Source organism: Cricetulus griseus, assembly GCF_003668045.3.
Source record: "Cricetulus griseus strain 17A/GY chromosome 1 unlocalized genomic scaffold, alternate assembly CriGri-PICRH-1.0 chr1_0, whole genome shotgun sequence".
Taxonomy (NCBI): domain Eukaryota; kingdom Metazoa; phylum Chordata; class Mammalia; order Rodentia; family Cricetidae; genus Cricetulus; species Cricetulus griseus.
Genome location: NW_023276806.1, coordinates 147,603,113 through 147,629,841, shown reverse-complemented (window position 1 = coordinate 147,629,841; position 26,729 = coordinate 147,603,113). Strand labels below are relative to the sequence as shown.

Sequence of the window (26,729 nt, the reverse complement as noted above, 5' to 3'; positions counted from 1 at the left end):
AAATTAATAAATTACATCCATATTTATCTACGAGGCCAAATGTGTGATTATTTTCAATCTGAACTTAAGGGCTTCATGTTCATAATTTGCTAATTCCATTAAGGCTGATATTTTTAAGAGCCGAGAAACAAAATATTTATTTCAGTAAACAATTTTATTTATAGTGGAATTCAAAAAATTTATATTTTGAAATTATCCACAATGTACTATTTATTGCTTACATTGAAAAGAAGAATTTCTTACAAGAAAAGATGAAAATATATACCATTGACAGCACTGTTATATTTTCATTTGATGTAATATAAACAAAAGATTAAAGAGAAAAGCAAAAGTTAAATATATTTTGAATTCCCTGTAATGGATTCCAAGCTATTAAAATGTTTTTGAAGACAAAAATAGAGATCTAAATATGAAAGTTATTTTGATGAGCAATATTTACATTATAGATGTATAAATTAAGAATTACTATAAGCAACTGTCAATTAATTGCCACCACCAGAAAAATATTTTTGGAACCGTGAATCTAAAACAAAGGGAAGCTGAAAATGAAGACAAAGACAAATGAAGACAAAGAATGGGCAGAGGAGAAGTCATCATTGCAAATATGACTTTCAGTTAAATACATTTTCTTATAAAGTGTCAAGATGATATTTACAACTGAAAAGCACATATTATCCACAATTTGCCATCACTTCGGACACGTGGGGGCATCATTCCTCCCGTGTGTTAGTTCATAATACATGATAGATAAGTCTGGAACTGGAGGCTCCTGGGGTTGCAGGCTGTGAATTGCTGCTGGCAGCTGGAGAGAGAGATGCTGTGTCCTGAAGAGACAGCTCGGTTCTCTCTGCCGTCGTGATCCGATCCACTATGCTGGACAAACAATCCAAGCTGGATAAGGAGCTTTTATCTGCAGCACAGGCTAACAGTACAAGGAGAAAAGTGGTTTGAAAAAAATGTTATCCCCACACAGACAGGCTTGCTTATGCTGCCCTTTAAACTGTAGGTCAGCACCTTTGACAGCATGGGTCAGGTGATCACAGAGCCTGATGTAAGAATTTGCAGCAAATATCTAGCAACTCCTGAGGGTGGAGGTGTGGAGGGAAGAAGAAGAAGAAGAAAGAAGAAGAAGAAGAAGAAGAAGAAGAAGAAGAAGAAGAAGAAGAAGAAGAAGAAGAAGAAGAAGAAGAAGAAGAAGAAGAAGAAGTGTGTGTGTGTGTGTGTGTGTGTGTGTGTGTGTGTGTGTGTGTGTGTGTGTGTGTGCATTCGGGCATGCATGTGGTCTATCTGTTTGTCTCTTAGGGTAATCTGGAGCAGAAAATGTGTTTATTCTGTCAACGCCTTCCCATGACAGCCATCACTTCCATTCCTCCCAGTACTACTTGGAAGTTCAGACACTGCGAAGACAGGCTGAATTGCGAGACTGAAAAGATCTTTAAATGTGTCGGAAGTCATCAGTTCTTACCGTTCGACACTTCAGGACAGTAGACATTGTCAAAGCTGCTGTTCTTTCGGGACCAGACAGGACTGTTACATTCAGGCTGTAACACGCAACACACAGAATTGTATTGTCAAGCCTTTGGCAAAAGACGTCCAGACCTGGGGTGATATAGTACCGGACCCCAGCTCGGTAAACTGACTGCTCCTAGTCGTTCCCCCGTCCCCACCCCCCGGCTACAACACTGAAATAGGAAGGGGCTGCTGCCTCCAAATCACCAGGGCACCAAGGTCAGGCTCTATGCTGGAAGAAGAGGGAAGACGATGGAATCCTGCAGCAGTGTGCACTGTGTTATAACCATGCAAAATGGATTGCAATAGAAGGAAGCCGGACTAATTGTGGGAGAGAGCACTTTCCCAGGGCAAAACGGCGTTAAAATCTGGAACACTGGACCAGATACCTTTGGAAAGAAAATGTACTAACATTTCTTTCCAGCTTGGCCTCAGAGCAGGGATCGGGACCATGCTAGGAATTCTAATTCTTCCCTGAGTTATAAACTTGGGATTAGCTGTATGTCAGGGTCCACACTGATATATTTTGGAAACAACAGCAAAATCACTTAATCATTTAAATTAACCTGGGGTACATGACAACCTTTTTACTACCCATGTACATGCATATACACCCAGCTGGGAAATCAAAGGAAAATCTTGTGTAACAGTTTTTCTTTGCATCTTACTGTGAACACATCTCTGAAATCAACGGTTCCACTGTACCTGGTTTAGATGAGGTACGAGGAGGGCTTTTCACATAAACTAGGGCAGGAGAGAGTGGGTCTTGGAGTTGTGGCTTACCATGCCATCAGAGCAGTTGGAGGTGGGGCTGGTGGGCTCTGAGCAGCTCTGTCCGGGCAGGCTGTAATAGTTCTCCACCTGTTCCCTCAGTAGCTCCTGCAGGCTCTCGATGTAGCGGATGGCATTCCTAAGGATCTCCACTTTGGGGAGCCTCTGGTTGGGGTTGCTCGTGGTGCACCTCTTGAGCGTTTCGAAAGCTTGGTTGACCTTCTTTAGGCGTCTGCGCTCGCGCATGGTGGCGGCCTTGCGTCGGTCCATTGTGGTGGACTTCCTCTTGCAGGCTTTGCAGGCCCACATGAGGCAGTGGCCAGCCTGGTGGTGGCCACTAGGTGCTCGCACGTGCTCATCATCATCGGAGCCCTGCAGCTCAGCTTTGTGCCCTCCGAAGGCAGTCACTCTTGGTTCAAACTGGTCCCCAAACTCACCCTCAGGGGAGGGGATGCAGGAGCTCTCGTAGAAGTATTCAGAAGGTGAGAACTGGCAGCCATCCATCATGTCCATGCTTCAGAGAGGCAGGTGGGACACCTGGATTCAGCAAAGCAGGAGAAACGGGTGTCCCTGGTTGCTGCAGGCCAGCAAATCCCAGGCAGAGTTCCGCGTTTGGGATTGTTTCTCTGTAATTAACAAGGACAGACGCCTGTTGGTCAGGGTGGGTTGGTGCCTGAGGTTGGGGCTCTTTATATGTTCTTGGGGGATGGGAAGGGAGGCTGGTCCCTGTAGCTGGGCATTATTAGCATATCCCCCCACAACCCCCACAGGGGTTGGCTAGGCAAACCTCTCTCTGCCTTTCTTCTAAAGACAATTTGCTGTTTACTGGCTACTTCGACACAAATGATTTTTACTACAGCCCAGCCTGCTCAGTGGCCTTCTGGCTATTCCAAACCTGGGGATCACTTAAGGAGGCGGGTGTCTTGAAATCGATCGTACTTTAACGCAATCAGCAGCAGCATCGTAATAAGGCATTAAATTCTGTATTTCCATCTGAGGCCAAAGGAAACCTAGAGGCTGGAGGAGTCACTGATTTATTCTGGGGAGTGGGTGTGGGGGAGAGCTTGTATCTCATTTTCTTTACCTAAAGAGATTTTTGTCAGTTTGTACCCTTATAATTGTTGTTTTAAAAAATGAAGTGACATTTTCATTTCTGGAGAGAACCTAGAATGTCCTGTTTCAAAATCTGTTTGGTAAAGACTCAAGGAGAAAAGTTAGCATGAGTTGGTCATTCCATGGGTTCGACATTCTCCAGGGCTTCCTTTTCAGACCTGGCTCTGTCAGACATCATATTATTTTCTTCTGCTTAAAAAGGAAATGTCTTCAGGTGGACCAGGTGATCCGCCAGCATCCCACCCCTCCTAGCTTTCTTCCTTTCTTCCTTCCTCACACACTTGTCTGTTGCCTTTCTCTCTGTGCCTGCACTAGTCTAGTACCTGCACCGGGCAATTCCCACGCCTGTGGATGAGCAGAAGTCCAGTTTCTCACAGAAAACTCCCTTCCCAGTGTGGAATGGAGTGTACTTTCTCCAGAGCTTTCTGCTCCGCCCTATCACTTCTACAGACTAAACAGCCAGCCAGGCTTTGGGTCGCTAATTTTCTGCTTTCAGGCCAGCTAACACCGTTACAGATGCGTCCCAGCTGCCGGCACAGAGATCCTGGGCTAGTGTAAAATTTCCAGCTCCTCTAACAGAGTGACTTCACACACTTTGGTGACAAAAGCCTTTCAGAAATGCAATTTGCAGACAGGTCGTTTTGAAACTTGGGTGGGAAACGACCATTCAAAAAAAAGAGCCTATTTCTCTACTTTTACAATCTCTCATCCACAGTTAACCCATTTTCAGGTCACTTGCAAGGGAGATGTTGTTTATATTCAAGAAACACCGTTACTTAAGAAGGACACAAGTTCTCTGGGACTTTGGATTTGTAGCCCCATTGTAAAAATGGACTGTTCACAGTTCAGAGTGGCATCCAATTAAGTAAGTGTTGTGGCTCCAAAGAGTCAGTCAGTCTCTCTCTCTCTCTCTCTCTCTCTCTCTCTCTCTCTCTCTCAGTCACTTTCTATTCTGATGATGGTGATGATGATGGTGAGACTCAAAATAATTTTTCTAAAGCAACTATAATTTTTTGATCTGGTATCTATAGGGGCCAGGGAAATTATAACTGTTTGTGGAGGCAAGCATTCCTATGATGGACCTGAAAGCCAGTGTCAGTCACTGCACTTGCTAGCTCTGTCTGTCTGTGTTCTCTCTGCCCTGGACTGTCATCTTGAAGACAGATTTCTTCTGAAAACCCAGGCCCCGTCTCACACCGAGGGACTAGCTACTTAATCATCTAGCCAATGGGGAATCCAACTGTACCTTACTGGGGCCTAGTTACCAATGTATGCCTTTGAAATGAATACAGTCTAAGGACAACAGCAGATTAAAAAGTCACACTCCTGAAGACAAGGTTCCTGCCTCATTTAGATGCAAATGAACGCACACATAGCACGCATGGGGCCTCCGGGACATCACTGCCTGTCCTCATTCTCCTTCCCAGGTAGCCCTCTCAGTGTTCCAAGTATGCACCTAACAGCTACTGCCTTGAATCTACCAGATAGGGCTGGTTTACTATTCTTCACCATTTTCACATATTCACTCAGTACTAGAAATTATTCTGTCATTTTGTTTTATTTAATTTTTTTAAAGGTAAAGTTAACTCTAGGACTGGGTAATTTTCCCTTGTCCGCAGGGGATTTGAAGGAGTTTCCTTGTCCTCAGAAATGGCACCAAGCCCCAGCAGGTGATCCTGTTTGCTTCATACAGTCATTCTCGCTGTCTTCTGCAGTTTCCTCAGCTCACCAAGGTGAGGTGGCTAGGCCCCATACAAACTGGAGTTTTTCTCTGAAGTGCTGGGAGGATGCTGTCACTCAGGCCCCCCTGTCAGTAACAGAAGTTCTCAGAGGTTAGGGCTGTCTTTGGTAAGGTGATCTCCAAACAAATTTACCAGAGTATAGCAGGCAGAGTGGAACTAAAGAAGCAGGGAAAAACACAAGCGGCCTGCTGCTTAATGAGTCCTGTGGAGGCTTCTCTCCAGGTTGAGGGCCCATGGGACTCAAGTGCTGAAAATAGAATCTTAGAGCACAAGAATAAAAAATGAGCCAAAAACTTTCAAGCCATAGCCGCAGCTGAAAAAGAGAGAGATCAAAAACCTGAGGTAGTCTGCAAAATAAAGTAAAATAAAATAAAAAGAAGAAGAAAGCCCACTCCTGAGAGATGTAAAAGGCTCTTTCCCACACAGAAAGTCTGACTGCTCTTTTCCACCACAGATGACGTGGGAAAGCATAAGATTTGGGTGAATCTTACAGCAAAAGACAGAACAAAAAAGTTGGAGAAATTAAACAGGGACCTGTAGGAAATGTATATTTGGCTTATATAGAGCACACACAGAAAGACAAAATGACACACACAGGTATACACGAAATACATGTGTATGCATACACACACACACACACCACAGAACGCCTTTTCCCTCACTTCTCCTACCTGCAGAATTCTGCTTTTGCTTGTTGTAGATGATTTCCCAAATGTGCTAAACAATTTTAAGTTGTTATCAGCTCTGGGAGCTGGGCACACCTATGTAAACACATTAGTACCTGCCAAAGTTGTAAGAAGAATTTGTGGACAAGACAGCTGAGGAAGACATTGGCCTTTGCTTGAATTCGAAGACTCCCAGGAGAGATCAAAGGACTATATAAGGGCATTTAGCAGCCTGGAGAGGAGAGGGAGAGTAGCCTGTCTCCTCACCACTATGTTGTTGCCCCCCCCCCACTCCACCCCACCCCTGCACATGGCAGGGACATTTCACCTCACAGAATGACTAAGAACTAAGCTTGCAAAAACTCTTTTTGCAGACAGAATCTTCTAGCACTGAAAATCATCTTTGAAAGAGTTGATTAGTTTTTGGAACTGAATAAAAAATTCTACAGAAGAAAATGCCATGCTATTGCTTGTTTGTTAATGATCAGGCAACGAGATATATAATGTTTAAAATCAAGCACATTTTAAACCTATGCATAGGGATATGAAAGGAAGGGTCTCTAAGTGCAGGAGAGTATGGATGGTAGAGGAGTGTCTTTATAATTTTGAAAGTGACTTTCAGCACCCTGATTTTCCTGCCTTCTTAATAGCTGTTAAGAACCCCAAATTTCTGTCCTTCCCACAAAAGAAAAAAAAATTATGAAAGAGCTGGGCAGAAAATTGGTATCATTTGACATAAGCAAATTTCCCCAATGTCAAGGCTTTGAATCTTATGATGAAAGGTAGCTTGAGAGGGCTTATTGACATTTGATATCTATGAATTATTTCAGTAATAGCATAACAGAAAACCACTCATTATTTAATATTTGACATTATATGAATCCCTGGAAAGAGATTTAGGTTCAATCCTAAAGCCCTTATCTTTACCAAGTTATTATGTCTTAATTTTCAGCTTCCATAGCCTTGTTTATTTTGGCTTTGGCCTTGGTTAAAGATTATCATCATTAATATCAAACAAAAACAGCTTAATAACAAATACACCAAGGATTTCATTGGGGAGCCTAATATGTCATCTACTGCACTGAAGGTCACATGAACTCTTTGAAAAATATTTTCTCTATTTAATGAAGAGGCTTCCATAAGCAACCTCACTCTAAACAATTTCTCAAGTTACCCAGCTGAGAAAGATAGAGAGGATTTGGTTTGCAAAGACTGAATAAAATCCATCAATGACAAAAGACCATGAGTTGATAAAAGCATTCTGCTGAAGAATAGCTCATAATACAAATCTTATTAGAAATGTGTAATTCCAAGGTTAATATGTTCTTCTGACCAGCTATGATATGCCAATTGCACAAAGAATTCAGTTTTTGAAGGTACTTGTGTAGAATCACATTTTAGGGCAAATCCTTTGGTTGCCAAAAATATTCATAGATATATTCTGTGTATGGTTAGTAAGGATAGAGACCACCCAGATGTAGTCACACATATTTTGGTTGGGCAATTTGACTAGTAAATGCTTTGGCATTTCTTTTTGAAAGTTATGCTATAATTTGGAGTTCGCCAGCTATCTGCTCTTTTAGAAAGAGGTTGGCAGAAACAATTGTCAAACAGATCCAAATATTTCTACAGACCATAGATGTTCTTACATCTTTTTCAAGGGCACAAAGTAGTGCAGGGCATAATTTTTCGATCATTAATATTTCCCTGCCTTTGAGTCCTGACTTTATACTCACTAGATGAGGAAAGTTTCTACTCCAAGAATCCTGTGAAATTGCAGTGATTTTTAAAAGCTGTTCTTGCTGGTTGTAGTCGGGTTACATTAAAACAAATCTAAGGACTCTCCCCAGCCAAAGCCAGCAAAGGTAAGATACTACAGCTTTGGGTGACAGACCTCTATGACGGCCATTGAGATGTACTAATATAAAATAAAAAGAATCGATAATAGTGTCAGTCTGTATCTTCTTGATTCAACACTTAGCATGTGTTTCTTTGTGAATTTTCCCAAGCCCACTGGGCAGGGAGTACTCTCCCACCCATTGTTTTATGAACAAGGAATGAGGGCTAAGACAGAGCAGGGCTGGCTGGGGTTGTATAGGCACAGCCTGGGTCTCGTTTACATAGAGTCCTCACAGGGATTCGATAGTTTGCTATGCCGCACGATTACCTGCTTCTCTCAAACCTTTAAAAGGAGTTATATGCCAACATCAGCTGCCTCAACTGAATTTTCTGAATTTTGAACTATTTTAGAGAAGACTTTATTTCATATGATCAGAAAATAAATCAGTTACACAAAAGCATACCTAACCACAATACCCCAAAACTAAAATGTTCTAAAATCCAAACTTTTTTTTCCTTCTGTTGACAATCATGCTCAGAGAGTTTCAGGTTTTGGTTGGATTTCTGGGTTAGTGGGACTGAACCTCAACATTTATGAAAATATCACAAACTCCAGAAAATACTGAAAATGGAAATATTTCTAGTTCCAAGCCTTTTGGATAAGGGATTCTCAACATGTACTGGCACCAGGAAGAATTTTAAAAGTGGACAAAATCGAACTGACTGTCTGCAGGGTGTGTTGTCTGTGTTGTTCTCTGGAACTTCTGTGTTACTCAACAGCAGGTTCTGTCTTTGAAGGGTTAGGGCAGGAGCCGGGCTGGGAAATACTTGATATGCAGTTTGATTTTTGCATCTGAGCTACGGAGTGGCTGTGGGGTTATGGGAACTGTAGAAGATAAGAGGTTTGGTCGGCGGCAGAGGGCCTTTTCACTGAATGCTAGACAGAAGGCACGGTTTAGCAGAAATTGCATGCTTTTCTCTTTATTTCCCACTGTGTTTCTTGGTGGTCGTTTTTTTCCTGAGGTTACAGGATAAACAGACGGGGAACACGTTGTAAAATCTTCATGGAGTAGAGCTCCTGGGGCTTCCGGGTCTCTAGGGCTTTGCTGTTTGGTCCAGCTAAGAGGTTTCATGTGTGTTGTTGTTATCTTTTGCTCCCAACCATTTAACCCTTCCATCTCTTGAAGCAACTCCCCCTTCAAAGACACCCACCCCTCTTCAAGAGACAGATTGTTCCTTTCTTTTATCTTTCTGTTTGGAAAATAAACTCAAACCAAAGAACACTTGAAGATATTCCAGTCTGCTGGGGGCTAGTCTAGTTCAAGAAAACTGGCTATCAGGCCGTAGGCCCTGGGTACTTCAGATTTACACTTGGAAAGAGTGTAGAACATCAAGGAATGGGAAAAAAATAACTTGGCCTAAATTAATTTAATATCTTCTAGGGAAATGAAAGAAGAAATTTTAGTATATTTGAAATTAAATTTCAGAGTAAGTAAATCACACCCATATTACCAACTATAGAACACTAAGAAAAGAAAAAGGAAAGGAGAGCAGACTGCTTTCTGGATACTTCCTTCTACTAATAACAAGCACTGAATCTAAATGGAATGTTAAGGTGCCAGTTTAATTGAGTCTATGGCCCTAAAATTCATTTTTCTCCCATTAAATTAGGCTAAGAGAAAAGGCCCAGATAAATAGGTGTATGTGGTATCTAAATTAAAATATGGCTATTCTTTAGTTTTGTACACATTCCCTCGTGGTACTTTTTTCCAGTTAAATCAAATTAAGGCCACCTTTGTACTTGTAGAAACTTATTAATATTTTAATATTACAATACCAGAATCTTCACACATTTTATATACAATGCATAATTCCACATTTAAAATATATTCTTTAAGTTTACATAAAAACGAAAATACTAAGACTATTTACAAAAGTACATTAAACATCATTCGGATTAAACCTTCCCACTTGGATTTAGACAGGAATGAAATTCGTTCAAAACTGACACGAAAAGGTCACATGACCATAATAAAAGTTAATATGTTATAAAAACCAACCAAACTAAAACCAAAATTAGGGTTCTAGAGCTAAGCCACTAGCGGTTCCAAATAATAATAATCATATAATAAAAATCATATTAAAAGCCCAAGAGCAAATGACTTTCACTTGAGGTGTTCTAGGGGTTTCTTTTTTAATGTGTTTCTTGCCTTTCATAAACTCTGGGAACTGTGAGCCCTAACTGATTAGGCCATAAGGGGTCTTCCTGTTGGGTGAAGAATGTCCCAAATGCTGGTTGAGTTACTTCTCCACCACTTCCTCCACGCTGGGGAGTTTGCGCTCCTCCGAGGAAATACTGTCCACGATGGAAGAAAGGCATTGAAGACTACTGGTGGCTGATGCATCCACGCTTGCTCCTCCTAAGCACAGGGAAACAAACACAGACAGCGCTTATAGCAACCCGCAGCTGCGTCCCACAAGCAAGACCACAGAGGCCGCCGCGCAGCAGGCAGGAGGACTGCATCCCTGCTAGCAAAAAAAAAAAAAAAGAAAGAAAGAGAGAAAAAGCACCGGATTTTAGCCATGAATCGTTGAGCTCCTGTTGAGCGCTCTGTGCTCCGCTAGAACATCCCAGTGCTGAGCCGAGCCTGATGCTTCCAGCACAGCCCAGTGCTATACTTTACTTTACCTTCCTTAGCAGTTATCACAAGCCCCCTGGAATGATCCGAAACACTTGGCCACTGGGGGCTGCAGGTGCGCAGGAAATCCGCACCCTCAAGCTGGAAGGAAAACCAAAGCAGCAGATTAGGAAAGAAACAAATTCCGGGGCGGGGGAGGGGGAGAGGCTTGAGGGTGTCTCCCCTGCTTCCTTGGGCCGGACCACAATTCCTGCTTAGGGCAGGGGCTGGGTCTTCTTGGGTCACTGGGGGTTCATTAGAGAGGGAGTGGGGAGGCACCAAGCAGGTGGAGGTTAAGGCCTCACGAAGGCATTTAATCAGTCTTTGCACTACCCTGCCCTAGCAGCATCTGGGCTTACAATTTCTTGCTTGGGTCTGTAGCTGTAGGGGTCCACCCCCAACTCCTGCATCTTCTCTTGCTGATCCAGCTGGTGCAGCAAGTCTTGCAGTCGCTCAATGTAGCTGATGGCACTCCGCAGAATCTCCACCTTGGGCAGCCTCTGGTTGGGGTTGGCCACAGTCCTACGCTTCAGGGCCTCAAAGGCCTCGTTGATTTTCTTTAGCCTCCTCCTTTCGCGTAGGGTCGCAGCTTTCCGCCGATCTGTGGGGGCAGATTTTCTCTTGCACGTCTTGCAAGCCCAGATCAGACACTGACCCGGGCAGTGGGGAGGTTGCAGGCCCGGGGGCGCCAGTACATGTTCCTCTCCACTGCTGTCGCTCCCGGCTTCCTGGGGCATTTGGTCCTGGCAAGGGGACAAGGTACCATCACTCCCTGGATACAAAGGAGAGCCCTCTGCCACTTCTAATGGCTGCAGAGTTACATTTTCTCCATCTAAGTAGAAGAAATAGGAGCCAGTTTCAAAAAGGTCCATCATCATGTTCTCCTCCTTGGCCTCTGACTGATCTGCACTGGGTGATGGACTCAAAACCCCAGAGGAGCCACCCAGATGGCATTTAATTAGTGCGGTGACATAAGTCGACCCAGCTTTATATATAGTAGCTCCTGAAACTCAATCCAACTTTTAGCTGTCATGGAGCATCAGTCTCCCGAAGTGATTACAGCTAGCCTGCACTAGTACATCTAGTTTGAAAGAAAACGGAGAAACGTCACCTCTCAGAGTGATGTGACAGTCCATATGACAAACAGGGTAAAACGAAATACACACAGAGAGTCACTTCACCGAAAATATTCAGTGCTTCCATTTTGGACAGTTTAGACACTAACCTGCTAACCAGGCAACTTCAAAACAACTGGGGATTAACACTGCCCCGTTCCCCTCCCTCCAGGGTTCATCTGAATTCTAAGTATAGACTCATGATGAGAGATTTCATAGGCAATAGCCATTGCTCCAAAATAGCCTCATTAATATTTCCAGTGTGGTTCGGCTCTTTTCTCTGTTCTGCCTGTCAAAAAGATGCTATCCCTGTGATTAAAACCATTACCAGTCCTTCAAAGGTCACACATGACTTTCAGGCCTCAGCCTCAATAGAAGCAGGTAAATAATCTCTTTCCTCTCTTTTACTAAATCTGTAAGATGAGGTGGGAGTCGGGGAAGGGGGGTGGTAGCTGAAGGGTGCTCACATCCCACACTACTGTCTGAAATAACCCGGGATTCTTTCATAATGACCTTCCTTGGCTACCTGTTATTTTAGAGAGTGGTAACTAACATCTGAATTCTGCTTCCTTTCCCAGTTGGAGCAATAGCATATAAAGTTAGGAGTGAACTACAAGAAAGATAAAATACATGTTCCAACCCATAAAATAGTTGTTGTGAAAAATAAGCCACACAACAGTTGCTTGATGTTTCAAGTGTATCTTTGGCCTCATCCCAACTGCTTTTGTTCTGCACCAACTTTTATTCACATTCTCACTATCCACCAAAGTTATTTGCTAGGATTCAGATAACATGTAATGAAACAAATGTTTTTTTTTTTGTTGTTTTTTTTTTTTTTTTTGCACTGTGTCTACAATCCAACACACACACATGTGGTTCCCAGTGCACAGATGAAGTATAGAAGGCTCCCAAATTTCAAAGACGCTTTCAGTCCTAGCTGGGTTGAGTTCTATTTCTGTGTCAATGGATAAGTGCTATTTGAACTACTTCGTGAGGAGAATGATTGCTTTATCCAGTTTACGGTTCAATAAAATATTATCATACCTATGACTTATGCAGCATGCAGCTGTGTGAACATTAGTTATCACATATAGCATAAAATTTTGCTGGGGCTAAGTTTTACAAGTTGAATAAACTACAGCTGGCATTTTCTCCACTCTTTATTTGACTGTTCTCTTCTGTCCTAACCACTTGCTTCTTTCCTTCCTGAGAATTCTGGAAGGGGTACTTCCACTAGCAACAAGTAGCTTTTGGAATAAAAGCCACACTTAATAATCAGTGCCTAAAAAACTGGATGGAATGTATAAAGTCTTATTCTACCTCAAACACAGATGTTTGCAGGCTACATTTCTGAGCGTCACTTTTCAAAAACCAAACTAAATTAAAATTTAAAAAGCATCGTAAAAATAACCATCATATCATTTAGAAATTAGTTAAAAATTTAACCCACTACGTTTTGTTTATTCTGGAAGGTAGTTCTTCGGAACCTCCATTGAGACTGAAACTTTGAACATTAAGACTGAGCAATTTTATCTGGTTTTGCATACTTGTTGTTGTGTAACTTATCAAGCCAGTGAACCAGCATTAAACTCTAAGATGGTAGAAAACATTAAGAAGAGGAGGAGACTGCAATAGGTAAATTGTGTTGTTTCCTTCAATCTCCACCAGCTGCTGGTCACCAAGATTAAGGCTGTAGACTGATGGCTTCTGAAACTCAGGGTCCAATCTAGCTTTCCATAGGTAGTCAGGTTTTCTTTTTAGCTACATGTTATGATCTCTTTTATACATAGAAGACAACTTGAAAATTTAACTTTTGAACAAGGGAATCACATAGCTTATTACTCAAATAACGAAAACAGTGTCTTGGTCATCCTTCCAATAATTCTAATAATTTTATCTCTTCTCACTGACTTGAAATCTAGAGTATTAATTACTTTGACATAAGGACAGAAGCAGGAGAAGAAAGAAGGCAAGGAATGGCCGTGGAATTGGGGTGAGAAAAACTTAAAAGGAACTTATTCAAACTTAACATCTTAATTTCTCATAGTCTGTCCTTAAGATTGACATAATGGGAAAAAAGATTGATATAATTGCAGAAAATGGATATATTTTAAATGTTTGTTATAAAATAAAACTTTTAAAATTGTAAAAATCACTTTTAAAATGGTGCAATCTTGAGTAGGGGAAAGGAAAAGCTTGACCAGTAGGTACTGAGTACCAACAGGAACAAGAAGACCTGGTGTGAAACTGCACACAATAGTGACTTCATAAAACAATCAGGAAGCATGTGTGTCAAACAGAAGGGTCTGAAAAAATGGCTAAGTGGGTAAACTGCCTGCTTCGTGGAAAAAAAAAAAAAAGAGTTGAGATCAGATCTCCAGAGCCCTTGTAAAATGCTGGGATAGGTGGCTCATGCCCTTCAGCAAACCTAGCACTAGAGAAGGTGGAGACAAAAGGTTCCCTGGGACTTGCTGGCCAGGCAGTTAAGCAGAAACTAAAGGTCAGTGTTCTAGGGTCAGAGAGAGGGGCCATTCCTTACAAAACAAATAAACAAAGACAAGGAATGATAAAATAAGTTGTTAGAGGTTGACTTTGCCCTACATACTCATTCATATACATGCACACATTAGAATAAGACAACTTAAATGTTTTCAACATGAAGAAATGTTCAATGTTTAAGATGTTAAACCTGATGCAAATGTTATATAATGTGTGTATTATGAAAACACATAATAGCACATTCACACATAAATTCAAAATAAAGGTGTAGCACAGTATATAAAATGCTTTTATTACTGAAATTAGAGAAACAGTACAAAAAAAGTCACCACTAAGGAATTTCAAGGCTTGGTCTCTAGAAGTGCTCGTTAAGGTAAAGCCATTCCTAGAATCTACTAACTTCAAGATGTATGAAGTAGATGTTACACATCACAAACTTGCTAAAGAAAGTGGAAGTTCCCACTTAATCTTTGTCTTTAGCAATCAGTATAGAAATATAAGAGAAGATGACTCTAAAGTATAAACAGAGAAGATTCAGAGAACTGGTGAATGGCTGCTAAGGGTGGTTTTTTTCCTTCACATCAAGTCAGCCTTTTCCTATTGAATTATTCCCTACCAGACTGTGTATCCCTATTCCCACCATGTTGCAGAACTTCCATAGTATAGTAAAACAGTATCAATACGGAATGAACAGATTTAGCACGTACAGATTTGGCATGAACAGACTTGTACTCCTACCTCCTACTTTATTAAATTTTTACTTATTTATTTACCTTCTGATGTTGCTTTGGCAGTTGTAGACAGGAATGGGGACATAAGAACAAGAGCATTCTAGCATGAACAACGGCTGTCCTTTTAGATTAGCTCAGTGGGAAAATATGTTCTGACCCCAAACAACTACCTAGTGTACTCTTGGAACTCAAATTGTTTACAAAATGTGAGACGCTTAAAATTACAATTATGTTATTTCTCCACAGAACACGAAGGAGACAAAAATGTTAACTAGTTAAAGAGGTTGGTGTAAATGCAAACCACCTTACTATAAATAGTTAAAATAAATCTTTGAAAAATGTGGAGCTCCTACAAGAATTACATTGTCATTAGCAACTCATTCAAAAACCCTGAATTCATTCATCATTACATCTTACACTGGATAAATCCTAGAACATTTTCCAAGAGTTTGTCCTGTCGTTCATAATTCATGATTATTTTCAAATGAATTTCTTTTTGTCATCTTCCCCCCAAAGCTTGAATATGTCTAATTCTTATCCAAGGAAAGGAGAAGGAAGTAAAAGACTGTGGATAACTTACTTAGCAACAGATTTTATTTATGCATCTTTAAGAAAGTAAAATATTGTGGTGGGGAGGGAGCAGATTCTTTGGAGCAAGACGTTGTTGTGGCTTCCAAACCTTAGATTTTGTTGGTGTTGTTTGTTATTTTTAAGAGATCAAGTAGCATAACTGATAAATATCTTATGATTTTGATATTAACATTTGACATGAAATAATTTCATACAAAACACACACACACACACACACACACACACACACACACACACACACACACACTGGGTAAATAATACCCAGTGCTCACTCAGTAACTATCGGTTTTTCTAGGGGATTTTTGAAGCTTTAATTGGACTAATTATGCTAATCACATCCTAATAGATTGTAAAACCTAGTACAGAATATGTTTGAAACAAATTTTGGGGTTTGTTTGTTTTAAAGATAGCAAAATGAAAATATCATAAGTAGCAACTCTACTGACAGTGTTTCATATGTTGATGCCTTTGTTAAAATTTCAGTTGACTGGGGATAATGACAGTGGTGAAATGCACAGAAATGAATAGCTCAGGAACTTCGAAGAAGAATGCAGTCCTTTCAGGGTGTGTAACAGTAAAGAGTCTGTGACCTGGAACTCTGAGGAAGGATGACTTAGGCACAGAGATTTTAAGATATTAAGTTGGTATTTCCACGAACAGAAGTGGAAGTTTTTGGAAAACTGTGTTTTGAAGGTGGTGGTAAAGGTAAGAGGAAGTTCAAGGAAGAGATTAACACAGGTAAGTGGATGAGAGTTTAGTAAAGAAATTTCTGTGGGCTATACTACAGTTTAGGACCACATCATTATATAACTAGAGTCAAAGAAACCATTAGCTGAGAAGATAGAGCTTAGAGCCAGTAATGAAAAGAAACAAAAGGAAACTTGGGTGGAAGAAAGTGGAAAAGTGAACAGAATGCAAGACTGGTCTGCAGAAGCTTGGTTGAGTGGCCACATGGAAAAGAAGGGAAGGGAGCAGCCTGCCAGTAAAAGGCAAAACTCAGAAGACTCCATGTCTCAAATTTGTGGACACCAGGAAACATGAACCCTGGGCACCTGTAACTTACTTAAGCAGCCAGCAATGTGTGCTTAGAGATTCCCAAACATGGTAGTAAAAATAGCTTTGCACTTAGACTGAGAGAACATTTGAGTCACTACTGGAGACATGGGGGAGGGACACAAACCAAGTAGAGGAAAAGAAAGCTATGAAAGGCCAATACTCTCCACTCCCAAAGATACACACAGAAATACCATAGGACCTAGACAGAGGGTACTTGAGTTGATGTGAAGTCTTTTGTGAAACCCAACAGAAGGGGAACTTGAAGCGATTCTCCAGATCTTTCAAGGAACACTTTATTCTTCTGAGAGTAGGAACACAGGCTCCCATGAAGCAGTGTTCAGTTTATGTACCCACCTCTAGGCTGCTGTTCAACCTGTCTTTTGGAGGCATGATTTTCAGGAAGAAAAGAGTGGCTCCTATCAGAAAAACACTCATTCTCCTTCATCTCTATTTTTGAATTTAAGTTTAAAAACATGTGAACCATCAGAATTTGTCCAAGTTAAGTATTCCTTTTGTGTGAGTGACCAATCGACACGGGTTTGTTTAACATTGAATCTATGCCTAAGAATCCTGATAGAAAGCTCTATTACTGGGACGCTCTTGAAGCCATCAGAACAGGCTGGTTGTTGCATGGCTAGAAAAACACTATGGATGTTTCCTTATGTCCATTCATTTAGGAGAGTAATGTACACTGTGCACAATGTACACAGAAAGCTTTTCCTTTCAGAATCACTGTGGATCACAAATGTGAATTTTGGTGTTAAACAGACAAGGTCTAGACCTTCCTTTGACATTGAACAGGCAAGATCATTTCTCTAAGCATCAATTAACTAGATCTTAAAGTTAAAATATCACTTCATTGTTTCAAAGATTAAAAGAATTTCATAAAAACAATTATACAGTGTCTAACATATACTAAGTTCATTGTTAGTAGTACTGCACTATTTAACGTCGAACTGGAAAGTAAAAATAATTCTATCATTCAAATAAATCATAGGACAGAATTTTGTTTACTCTTATATGCAAATTCTATACTACATAATTTTTGTTTAACTGTATTGCCTTCTTAAAATGTTACATAAATGCTTGTACACAACGCTACTTACAGTTAATATTTAAAATGTGTAAGGTGTATAGGGTTTCTAGGTTGCTTATATCTTTTTAAAACTTAAGTGAATTATGATATTTACAGTACCCAAATTATGGAGGTGTCTGGTGTTACCATCTTGCCAAGCTAAACAGATGTCTCTGGTGTAGAGTGGTTATCCAAGTATTTTGTTACTGCCCCCAACTGGCTGCTTATGACATATTGCCCAATTTGGTTGGTGCTTTAATGTGGGTGTCAGGGCCTACTGTGACAAATAGTCACCACTGTACAAACACAGTGTTCCATAAAGTGCCTCCACTGGTTTGAGAAATAGTTACTTAATCATTTAGTTATATTTACATCTCCCACTGTTTTCAGAAGGCAAGATATTCTAGGGTATGGGCAATATATATTAGTTTTTAGGTAAGTGATTTAAAAATACAAAAAGTTATAAAAGTTTGATTGAATACCGTCTTGGAATTTGTGTAAGCATCCAATGGTCACCAAGTCACTGATCATATGGTGACAGTGTCTTCTCTGATTTCACAACTGAGAGGTTAGAAAAGTTTTGCAGCATAATCTCACAATAGAATAGTACTATTTTTATTACACTGATGAAATACATTGATTATTATTTGTTCTTGTAATTAAGTATAAGTTATTATGAGAAGTAAGGTGGTAGGTAATATTGTTAGGCTTGAGAACTGCTGCTTTTAAAGATAGTAGAATGAAAAGCAATAAAGTATGCACATATTTTTATCTCTTTAAGCATCTGTTATTTAACACAGAAGAAGTATGAGTCACAGCATTTGTATTAAAGGGTTTTAAACAAAAGATCGCAAAGCACAAAGCTTATTTCATTGTTTCAAAAGACAATACTTTAAAACAGTGTCAAACAGAAAGTACAGAGACAGTAAAGTGCAGCACATTGAAGACAGCAGGAAATGTGATGTAAGCAGACAGTCTCTTCCCCCATCACTCGCCTAGTGCTATCAGTCATAGGGAAAAGGTTGTGAGTGAGCAGTGGGTCCTAGTAGATAGAAAGCATATGGATACACAGGACCCAAATATGCTCTCATCATCTGCACCAAAGCTACAGATCACCTAGACCAGGGATTCTCATCCTTCCTAATGCTGTGACTCTTTAACACAGTTCCTCAAGTTGTAAGCCCCCTCAGCATGAAATTATTTCACTGCTATTTCATAACTGCAATTTTGCTACTATTATGAATCATAATGTATCATATATGTAGAATATATGATATGCCACCCCTGTGAAATGGTTGACCCCAAATGGGGTCATGACCCACAGGTTGAGAACCACTGACCAAGAGGACCATCTTTCTCAATTTTGTGTAACATGTTTTCAGGATATCATTATCTTTTTCAATTAAAAATTGAATTTCAATTTGAAATTGAAATTTCAATTTCAATTAGATCTTTTTCTAGATGTCAAAATTCAAACATAGTCAATGGCTACAGAGGAAAATGGAAAGTGGAGGAAAACTTTTTAAAGAGTATCTTTACCTGTTAAGAGTTGGGTCAAGACCATGCTGGAGAAACCCACAGAAACAGCTGACCTGAACAAAGGGGAGCTCATGGGAAACCAGCATAGGACCGATCCAGACCTGCTAAATGTGGGTGTCAGTTAGGAGACCTGAGCAATCTATGGGGCCTCTGATAGTGGATCAGTATTTATCTCTAGCATACGAATGGACTTTGGGAGCCCATTCCATATAGAGGGATACTCTCTCAGCCTAGACACACTGGGAAGGGGCTAGGCCCTGCTCCAAATATGACAGACTTTGAAGATCCCCAATGGAAGGTCTCACCCTCCCTGGGGAGCAGAAAGAGGATGGGATAGGGTGTTGGTGGAGCGGAGGGGAGAAGGGGAGGGAGAGGAAACTGAGATTGACATGCAAAACAAGCTTGTTTCTAATTTAAATAAAAAATACTTGTCCCATGACTTGGGTAAATTCAAAGATTGGAAACTGCAGTGCAATCACATGGACATATTTGGTTTATGAATATGACTAAGCAAATTTTATCATGTGAGCCACTCATAAAAACATTACTGATAAAATCCTTTTTATATGGTGTCTTTCCTTTTATATAGCTTCTTTCATTTCATATAGTTTCTTCTAAAATATAAATGGAATATATTTCAAATTTTCTTCTATCCTTAGTTGTTGTTCTTATTTTTTTTTTAGACAGGGTTTCTCTGTGGCTTTGGAGGCTGTTCTGGAACTAGCTCTTGTAGACCAGACTAGTCTCAAACTCACAGTGTTCCACCTGCCTCTACCTACCAAGTGCTAGGATTAAAGGCACATACCTCTACCACCCAGCCTTAGTTATTCTTCAATCAGATTAAATAAATAAATAAATAAATAAATAAATAAATAAGTAAAAAGGCCATTTTCCTTTGATTGCTGTTTTTGCAGTAGTTGACAAGATGGAGATAATTTCCCACATTACTCTTTTTAAAGGATAAACCTTAAAACATTTAGTTCTAAATATTCTAAGCTACTCAGAAACAGTCTGGTTTGGATCTTTCTTTTTCACTGTTGTAATGCCATATAGACTGAGGACAGAAATCAACACAACAAGGTATTTGTGTACCCATATACACTACTTTTTTTTTTTTGGCTTGGCAAGTCACCATAGACTGTGAGGAACAGAATCAGTAGATATGATGGATTTCCAGTAAGGTAAGGTACTTTTCACACAAACGGATTTCTTAATGTGCTTTCCTCAACTGCACTAGCTTTAACATCTTCTTGGAATTGACAGCTATGGTCCATTTTGACACTTAATGTTAATTTCATTTCAATGGGACTATTCTCTCTTAAATTGCTACAGTTTAAGGTTTTACAAACTTTTGAGAGGCCTCTGTCGAAAATTCTTTCTTCGGAGGACCAGGCAGCAACAGTATGTCGTAGAGTCATTAGCAGTTTACAGCTAGTTCTTTCACAAAGGGAAGCTTTGGATGGACCCCTTAAAAAGTGAAGAGTCCATGTGTTCCTATGAGCTCAGGTCAGCTGTCCCTGTGGGTTCCTCATCATGACCTCGACCCCTCTGGCTTCCTCCCTTTCTTCGGAAGGATTCTTGGAGCTCTGCCCAAAATTTAGCTGTGGATCTCTGCATCTGCTTCCATCAGTTACTGGATAAAGGAAGGCTTTCTGATGACAATTTACTAGAGGAGTACCCAATCTGATTACAGTAGATGGCCAGTTCAGCCACTCTCTCCACTATTGCTAGGAGTCTCAGCCAGGGACATACTTGTGGATTCCTGGGAGATTCCCTGGCACCAGGTTTCTCCCTAAGTCCCAAATGCACCCCCATCAAGCTGTCTCTTTCTTTACTCTCCCCCTCTGTTCCACACCCAACCCACCTCCCAAGCTGGGAGTGGATGTGCCCAGCTCACCCACTCTACTCCCTCAAGGTCCAATTCCCCTCTATTCTCCTCCCAGTTTATCCAGGAGATCTCTTCTATCTCCCCTTCCCAGGGAAATCTATGCATCCCTCTTTGGGCCCTCTGTTATCTAGCTTCGGTGGGGCTGTGGATTGTAGGTTGACTATCCTGTACTTTACTCCTAATATCCACTTACGAGTGAGTACATACCATGTTTGTCTTTCTGGGTCTGGGATACCTCACTCAGAATGATTTTTTTCCTAGTTTCATCTGTTTGTGTGCAAATTTCATGAGCTCATTGCTTTTTATAGCTGAGTAATACTTTATTGCGCAAATGTGCCGTACCACATTTCCCGTATCCATTCTTCGGTTTTGGGGACATCTAGGTTGTTTCTAGGCTTTGGCTATTACAAATAATGCTACTATGAACACTGTTGAACAAGTGTCCTTGTGGTATGATTAAGCATCCTTGGGAGCACATGGACTCTGGACCAACAGTTAGGGAGCCTGCATAGGACTGATCTAGGCCCTCTGCATGTGTGTGACAGTTGTAAAACTTGGTATGTTTGTAAGGCTCCTAGCAGTGAAACCAGGACCTGTGCCTGGACCCTTAGATGGCTTTTGGAAACCTGTTCCCCATGTTGGATTACCCTTCCCAGCATTTATTCACTGGGAGGGGGGGAAGCCAAGTTCTACCTCAACTTGATATGGCCTACTTTGTTCAAGCCCATGGGAGACCTACCCCTTTCTGAATGGAAATGGAGGAAGAGTGGATGGGGCATAGATGGGAATGGGGGAGGGAATTGGAGGAGAGGAGGGAAGGGAAACTGTGGTTTGTATATAAGGTAAATGAAAAACACTAATAAAATTAAATTAAATTTAAAATTTTTTGAAAAGTGAAGAGAGAAAAATAAGTTATGAGAGCAATAAATTTATGCAAGAGCTTCATTTCTAACTTGTAGCCATCTGTATTCCTGATCTGAGGACATCCATCAGACTCTGATTATAGTTTGTGTATAGATTTTACTTCTTCCATTAGAAGCCAAGTGTGTCCAAGTCTGTGCAAATGAGCTTGTTTCACTTCAGTGGCTGGGAATACAAACAGAATCCAGGCAGGGGACTAATGATTTTATTCCTTATGAAATATGGTCAGCATTAAGTTTTATATGAAATCAGAATATTCTCTCATTTTAAGGATGATAGGCTTTTAATATAGACTGCAGATGCATACAGTATTGGGGAAAGAAATAAACTTGAACCATCAAGTAGTTGGCCTTTCCCATGACACAACAAGCATTTTTCTTGTTAGTTTTTGTTTTCAGTTACTGAGACTCATTACATCATAAAGAAGGAATGCAAGAATAAAGGTTTGGATTGCACTTTATCAATTTGTTGTGCTGTTCCTGGAAAAGTTTATGTTTGAACTTTGCCAAAAAGCAGCAATTATTTTATGGTTGGCACATTGAAAGATAATTGTGATGTTTGGTTGCTTTGACATTCTTTTACAATTTTGTTCAGCTCAATTAATATAGCTTTCTCTTTCAGACTATTTATTATGATTGAATATCACAGAAAATAATCTGCCTTAAAAATAAGCTCCACCTTTTCCAGATATTAATTCTTTAATCTTAAATATATGATTCTAGAATAACAAGACTTCTCAAGTTCCCAAACTGCATTTTTGCCTCTTTGAGAATTTGATATTTTTAATATTTTTCTAAAACTTTAATAGCACATTTTTTCTTTAGTCCGATCCATGTGAATTTACCAAAATGCTTGTTTTTTTTTTTTCTGACTTTGAAGAAAATAGCAGGTTTTTCAATGGAATACTTACTCTTTTGAAGATTAAAGTCATGATTAGAATAAGCATGGGGGTGTATGATAATACTGTAAGGCTATTTTTGGCACTGTGAATTATCTAAAGTGTTTAGTTTTATAAATACATTTTCACAGTAAGAATCATAACCAGAAAAAATAAAGTATGATCATACAAGACTTTATGAGATTAGCATACAATTTTTCAAGGAAGCAGAAATTTAAATCTAGCTTCAGAAGTGGGCAGCAGGACTGTGTTGGAATGCAGGGATTTGGGGTGATTTACTAGATAGAGCAAAACCAAATAATACAGACAGAAATGAGGAGAGGAAGAACAAGATGTGAGAAAAAATGGAGTTGTAAGGTCATTTTGAGTCCAAAATAGACTATTATTAGGCTAACATAAAACATAAACCCTTTAAAAAAGATTGTAAGATTTTAAAAATCCATACATAATTCACAAATACCTTGAATATCCACTATTTCTAGCTTAAGATAAAATTGTTTCAAGGTTCAATATCTATCTACCATTTTATCTATATCTTCTATCATCTAGCTAGCTAGCTAGCTTAACACAAAATGGCTTTAAGTTTCAGTATCTATCTATCTACCTAATTAATTTGGGGTGATAAGGAGTGAATGTAAGATATCTCATATTGAGCTAACTTCCCAGTAGGAAGTGTCTTTTAAATGGCTTGCGTCCTTGAACTGAAATTGGTGAAAACATGAGCACATGAATCACAAAAAGCTGGGATATGCTTGTTTGTCCTCATTCCAAAGTACATGTAAGAAAATTTCATAGTAATTACTGGTGATTTTTGCCTGCCTCATATTGTCTGTTTATCATTATATTGACCAGTTTAGCCATAACACTAGATCTCTCAAGTAATCTGAATCTATTGAGTACACTTTAATATCTAACAGTTTATTTATTCATTCACTCTCACATTTATTTGACGCTCAGGCACCATGAAGGATATGTATATATATATCTATATGCAAATATGTAAGTATTCAGAAGGCACGAAAATGTTGAGCTCTGGCTGGGTCTCTGTTTTGTGTATATTCCTGAGAAAAAGAGCTGTCACTGAGTCTAGCTGGTGGGCAGAGTCCTGATGCCTGCTGACCCACTTCCTGCCCCTGGCTTTACTTGGATCCTCATAGTGCCAGTTCCCGGACTCTTTTGAGCCTTGCTTCACCTGTCTGTTATGATACACTACCTCTTACCAAGCTCCTCTCAAATGACCTGCTACCCTGGTTTACCACCTGTTGCTCATTACTGTAATCTCTGGGCCTGATGTAGGCCTCTATGCATGTGCACACTGGCAGCTCATTCCAGATCCGCCTCTACATCTCCAGCACCTGTCTAACACCCAGAGATATCTTGTTTGGGGATAACTTGACACTGCCTCATCCTGTTTTTGAGTCAAGTTAGTTTTGACCAGACCTTTTTGAAAAGAATATGCTAAATCCCAGTTCATTTCTGTCTCTCCTTATGGTGTAAACATAATGAGATTAAAAGAAAAAATATATATTGTCTTTAGGACACAGATATTATTGATGGGTATATATTTTTTTATTCTGTCCAGTTCGTGTTGAAATTTGTTTGTGTATGTGTGTTCTATCCATACATAAGAATTTAGCAGCCGGGCTGGAGTGATAGCTCAGCAGTTAAGAGCACTGCTTGCTATTGCAGAGGGCCCAGGTTGGATTCTCAGCATACATATGGCAGCTCACAATTGTCTGTAACTCCAGTCCCAGGAGATCCAAATCTTTTGCCCTCTACAGTTACTGTTCACATGTGTCGATAAGCCACATATACAGGCAAAATACCCATATGCATAAAATAAAAATGCAGTTAAAATTTTAAAAAGAATATAGCTGTCACTTTGGATGCATTCCCATTTCTGCTGACTGGGAAATAATTTTTTTTAAATGTTTACAATGTAAAACAACAAAACTACTCATATTGTTATGGAACTATAAAGTATCCAATCATACACAATTCCTTCTTGCCAGCTTCAGTTGTTAAAGGTTTTGGTAGTTTCAAGAGCTTAATTTTTGAACTGTATAACTGATAACAATGAAAAATTAATATATTACTAGATTCTGAATTTCCCAGCTTCCCACCTTCATTTTTTCCTTTCATTTTTTACTTAAATTAGAAACAAGCTTGTTTTACATGCCAATTCCAGCTCCCTCTCCCCCCCCCACCCTCCATCAACCCCCATCACATCCCCTTTCTGCTCCCCAGGGAGAGAGCATGAAGATTTAGTCAGGGGAAGAATAGAGGAGAGCAAGAAAAGAGATACCATAATAGAGGGACACATTACATGTTTAAAGAGAAATATGGTACTAGGAAAATGTCCAGAGATCTACAAGGATGACCCCATCTAACAATCTAAGCAATAGTGGAGAGGCTGCTTTAAATGCCCTTCCCTGATAATAAGATTGATGACTACCTTATATGCCATGCTAGAGCCTTCATCCAGTAGCTCATGGAAGCAGAAGCAGATACCCACAACTAATCACTGAGTTGTTTCATTTCTTTACCTCTTTTTCCCATTTTTATTTAAATTAGAAACAAGATTGTTTTAGATGTCAATCCCAGTTGCCTCTCCATCCCCTCCTCCCCTGCCCCCACACTAACACCCTACTTATCCCATACTCTTTCTACTCCCAGGGAGGGTGAGGCCGTCCATAGGGGTCTTCAGAGTCTGTCATGTACTTTGGGATAGGACCTAGGCCTACCCCCGTGTGTCTAGGCTCATGGAGTATCCCTCTATGTGGAATGGGCTCTCAAAGTCCATTCCTATCCTAGGGATAAGTACTGATCTACTACAAGAGGCTCCACAGTTGCCCAGGCCTCCTCACTAACACCCATGTTCATGGGGTCTGGATCAGTCCCATGCTGGTTTCCCAGCTATCAGTCTGGGGACCAAGAGCTCCCCCATGTTCAGGTCAGATGTTTCTGTGGGTTTCACCAGTGTGGTCTTGACCCCTTTGCTCATCACTCCTCCCTCTCTGCAACTGGATTCCAGTTCAGTTCAGTGTTTAGCTGTGGGTGTCTGCTTTTCATCGATTCAGAAATATTGTTTTCTCCCTGACCAAAAAAGTCACTTATTTTAACATACAAATATTGCTATAAAATACATGACCATCCAGGCAAGTTATTTTACTTCTGCTATAGTTGAACATATTTGTTTGCACTCCGCTTTCACATGTAATTATGCTAAATGCAACATGAATAAAATTATAAGAAGTATTTAGCTCATGTTTACAAGAAGTATGCAAATGGAGGAGAGTAAATGGATCTGATTCTGTCAGAGAAAATCGTGGGGAAATAACTTCAAAAAGACACTGAGAAAGATGAGAGAAATGTGGTGGTGGATGCCTGCATTGCGAATATGAAGGGTATAGTTTAGCATGCAACAGAAGGCCGGGACTAGTTGCTCCAATGCAATTGCAACTTTGTGACCCACCTCTGTATACCTCTGTGCATAAATCAACTTAAGTCTATATCAGTGGCTCTCATCCCGTAGGTCTCACCCCCCACAAAACTTTCACAGGAGTCACCTGATACTGTTGGAAAACACACATATTTACATTGTGATTTGTAAGAGCAGCAAAATGACAGTCATGAAATAGCAATGAAATAATATTATGGTTGAGGGTCACCACAACATGAGAAAGTGTGTTAAAGTGTCACAGTGTTAGGAAGATTGAGAAGGACTGGTCTAGACAAACAGGGGTAATATAGCAGGAAAGGTATCTTTTGTAATTCAACTTTAATTCAATGGGCAACAAAGGGTTAATGAACAGACCTGTGAAATTATCAGAGCCATGAATGAGAAGTACAAATATGACAACAAACTGAAGAATTTACAAAGTAAACAATATGGACCAAACATAGTCTGGAAGAGGCAGCAAACAATAGAAAGGATAATGAACTAGATATCTGCATACAAAGGCTGACAATGGCCATGTGATACAAATTAATTACTTAGATGATCATAGGCAATACCCAAGAGATCTCTTTTGAGGATGGGTTCAGTGTTCATGTGGATGTCCAAGGCAATAAGAACAGAGATGTGATCATCTTCCTG

At 40.0% G+C, this 26,729-nt stretch overlaps 2 protein-coding genes across 2 annotated transcripts; both read right to left on the bottom strand.

Annotated features, from left to right (window-relative positions):
- Positions 1-731: 731 nt before the first annotated feature.
- On the bottom strand, positions 732-2,793 carry Myf5 (myogenic factor 5). Its single transcript, XM_027392466.2, has 3 exons — positions 2,293-2,793; positions 1,466-1,541; positions 732-922 (listed from the first exon to the last, which is right to left on the bottom strand). Exons 1-3 carry the CDS (start codon positions 2,791-2,793, stop codon positions 732-734), a joined length of 768 nt encoding a protein of 255 aa, XP_027248267.1.
- A 7,030-nt stretch (positions 2,794-9,823) lies between these two features.
- Myf6 (myogenic factor 6) lies at positions 9,824-11,195 on the bottom strand. Its single transcript, XM_027392467.2, has 3 exons — positions 10,677-11,195; positions 10,329-10,419; positions 9,824-10,059 (listed from the first exon to the last, which is right to left on the bottom strand). The coding sequence occupies exons 1-3, from the start codon at positions 11,193-11,195 to the stop codon at positions 9,941-9,943; spliced, it is 729 nt and encodes a 242-aa protein (XP_027248268.1). The 3' UTR covers positions 9,824-9,940.
- Between the last annotated feature and the right edge of the window lie 15,534 nt (positions 11,196-26,729).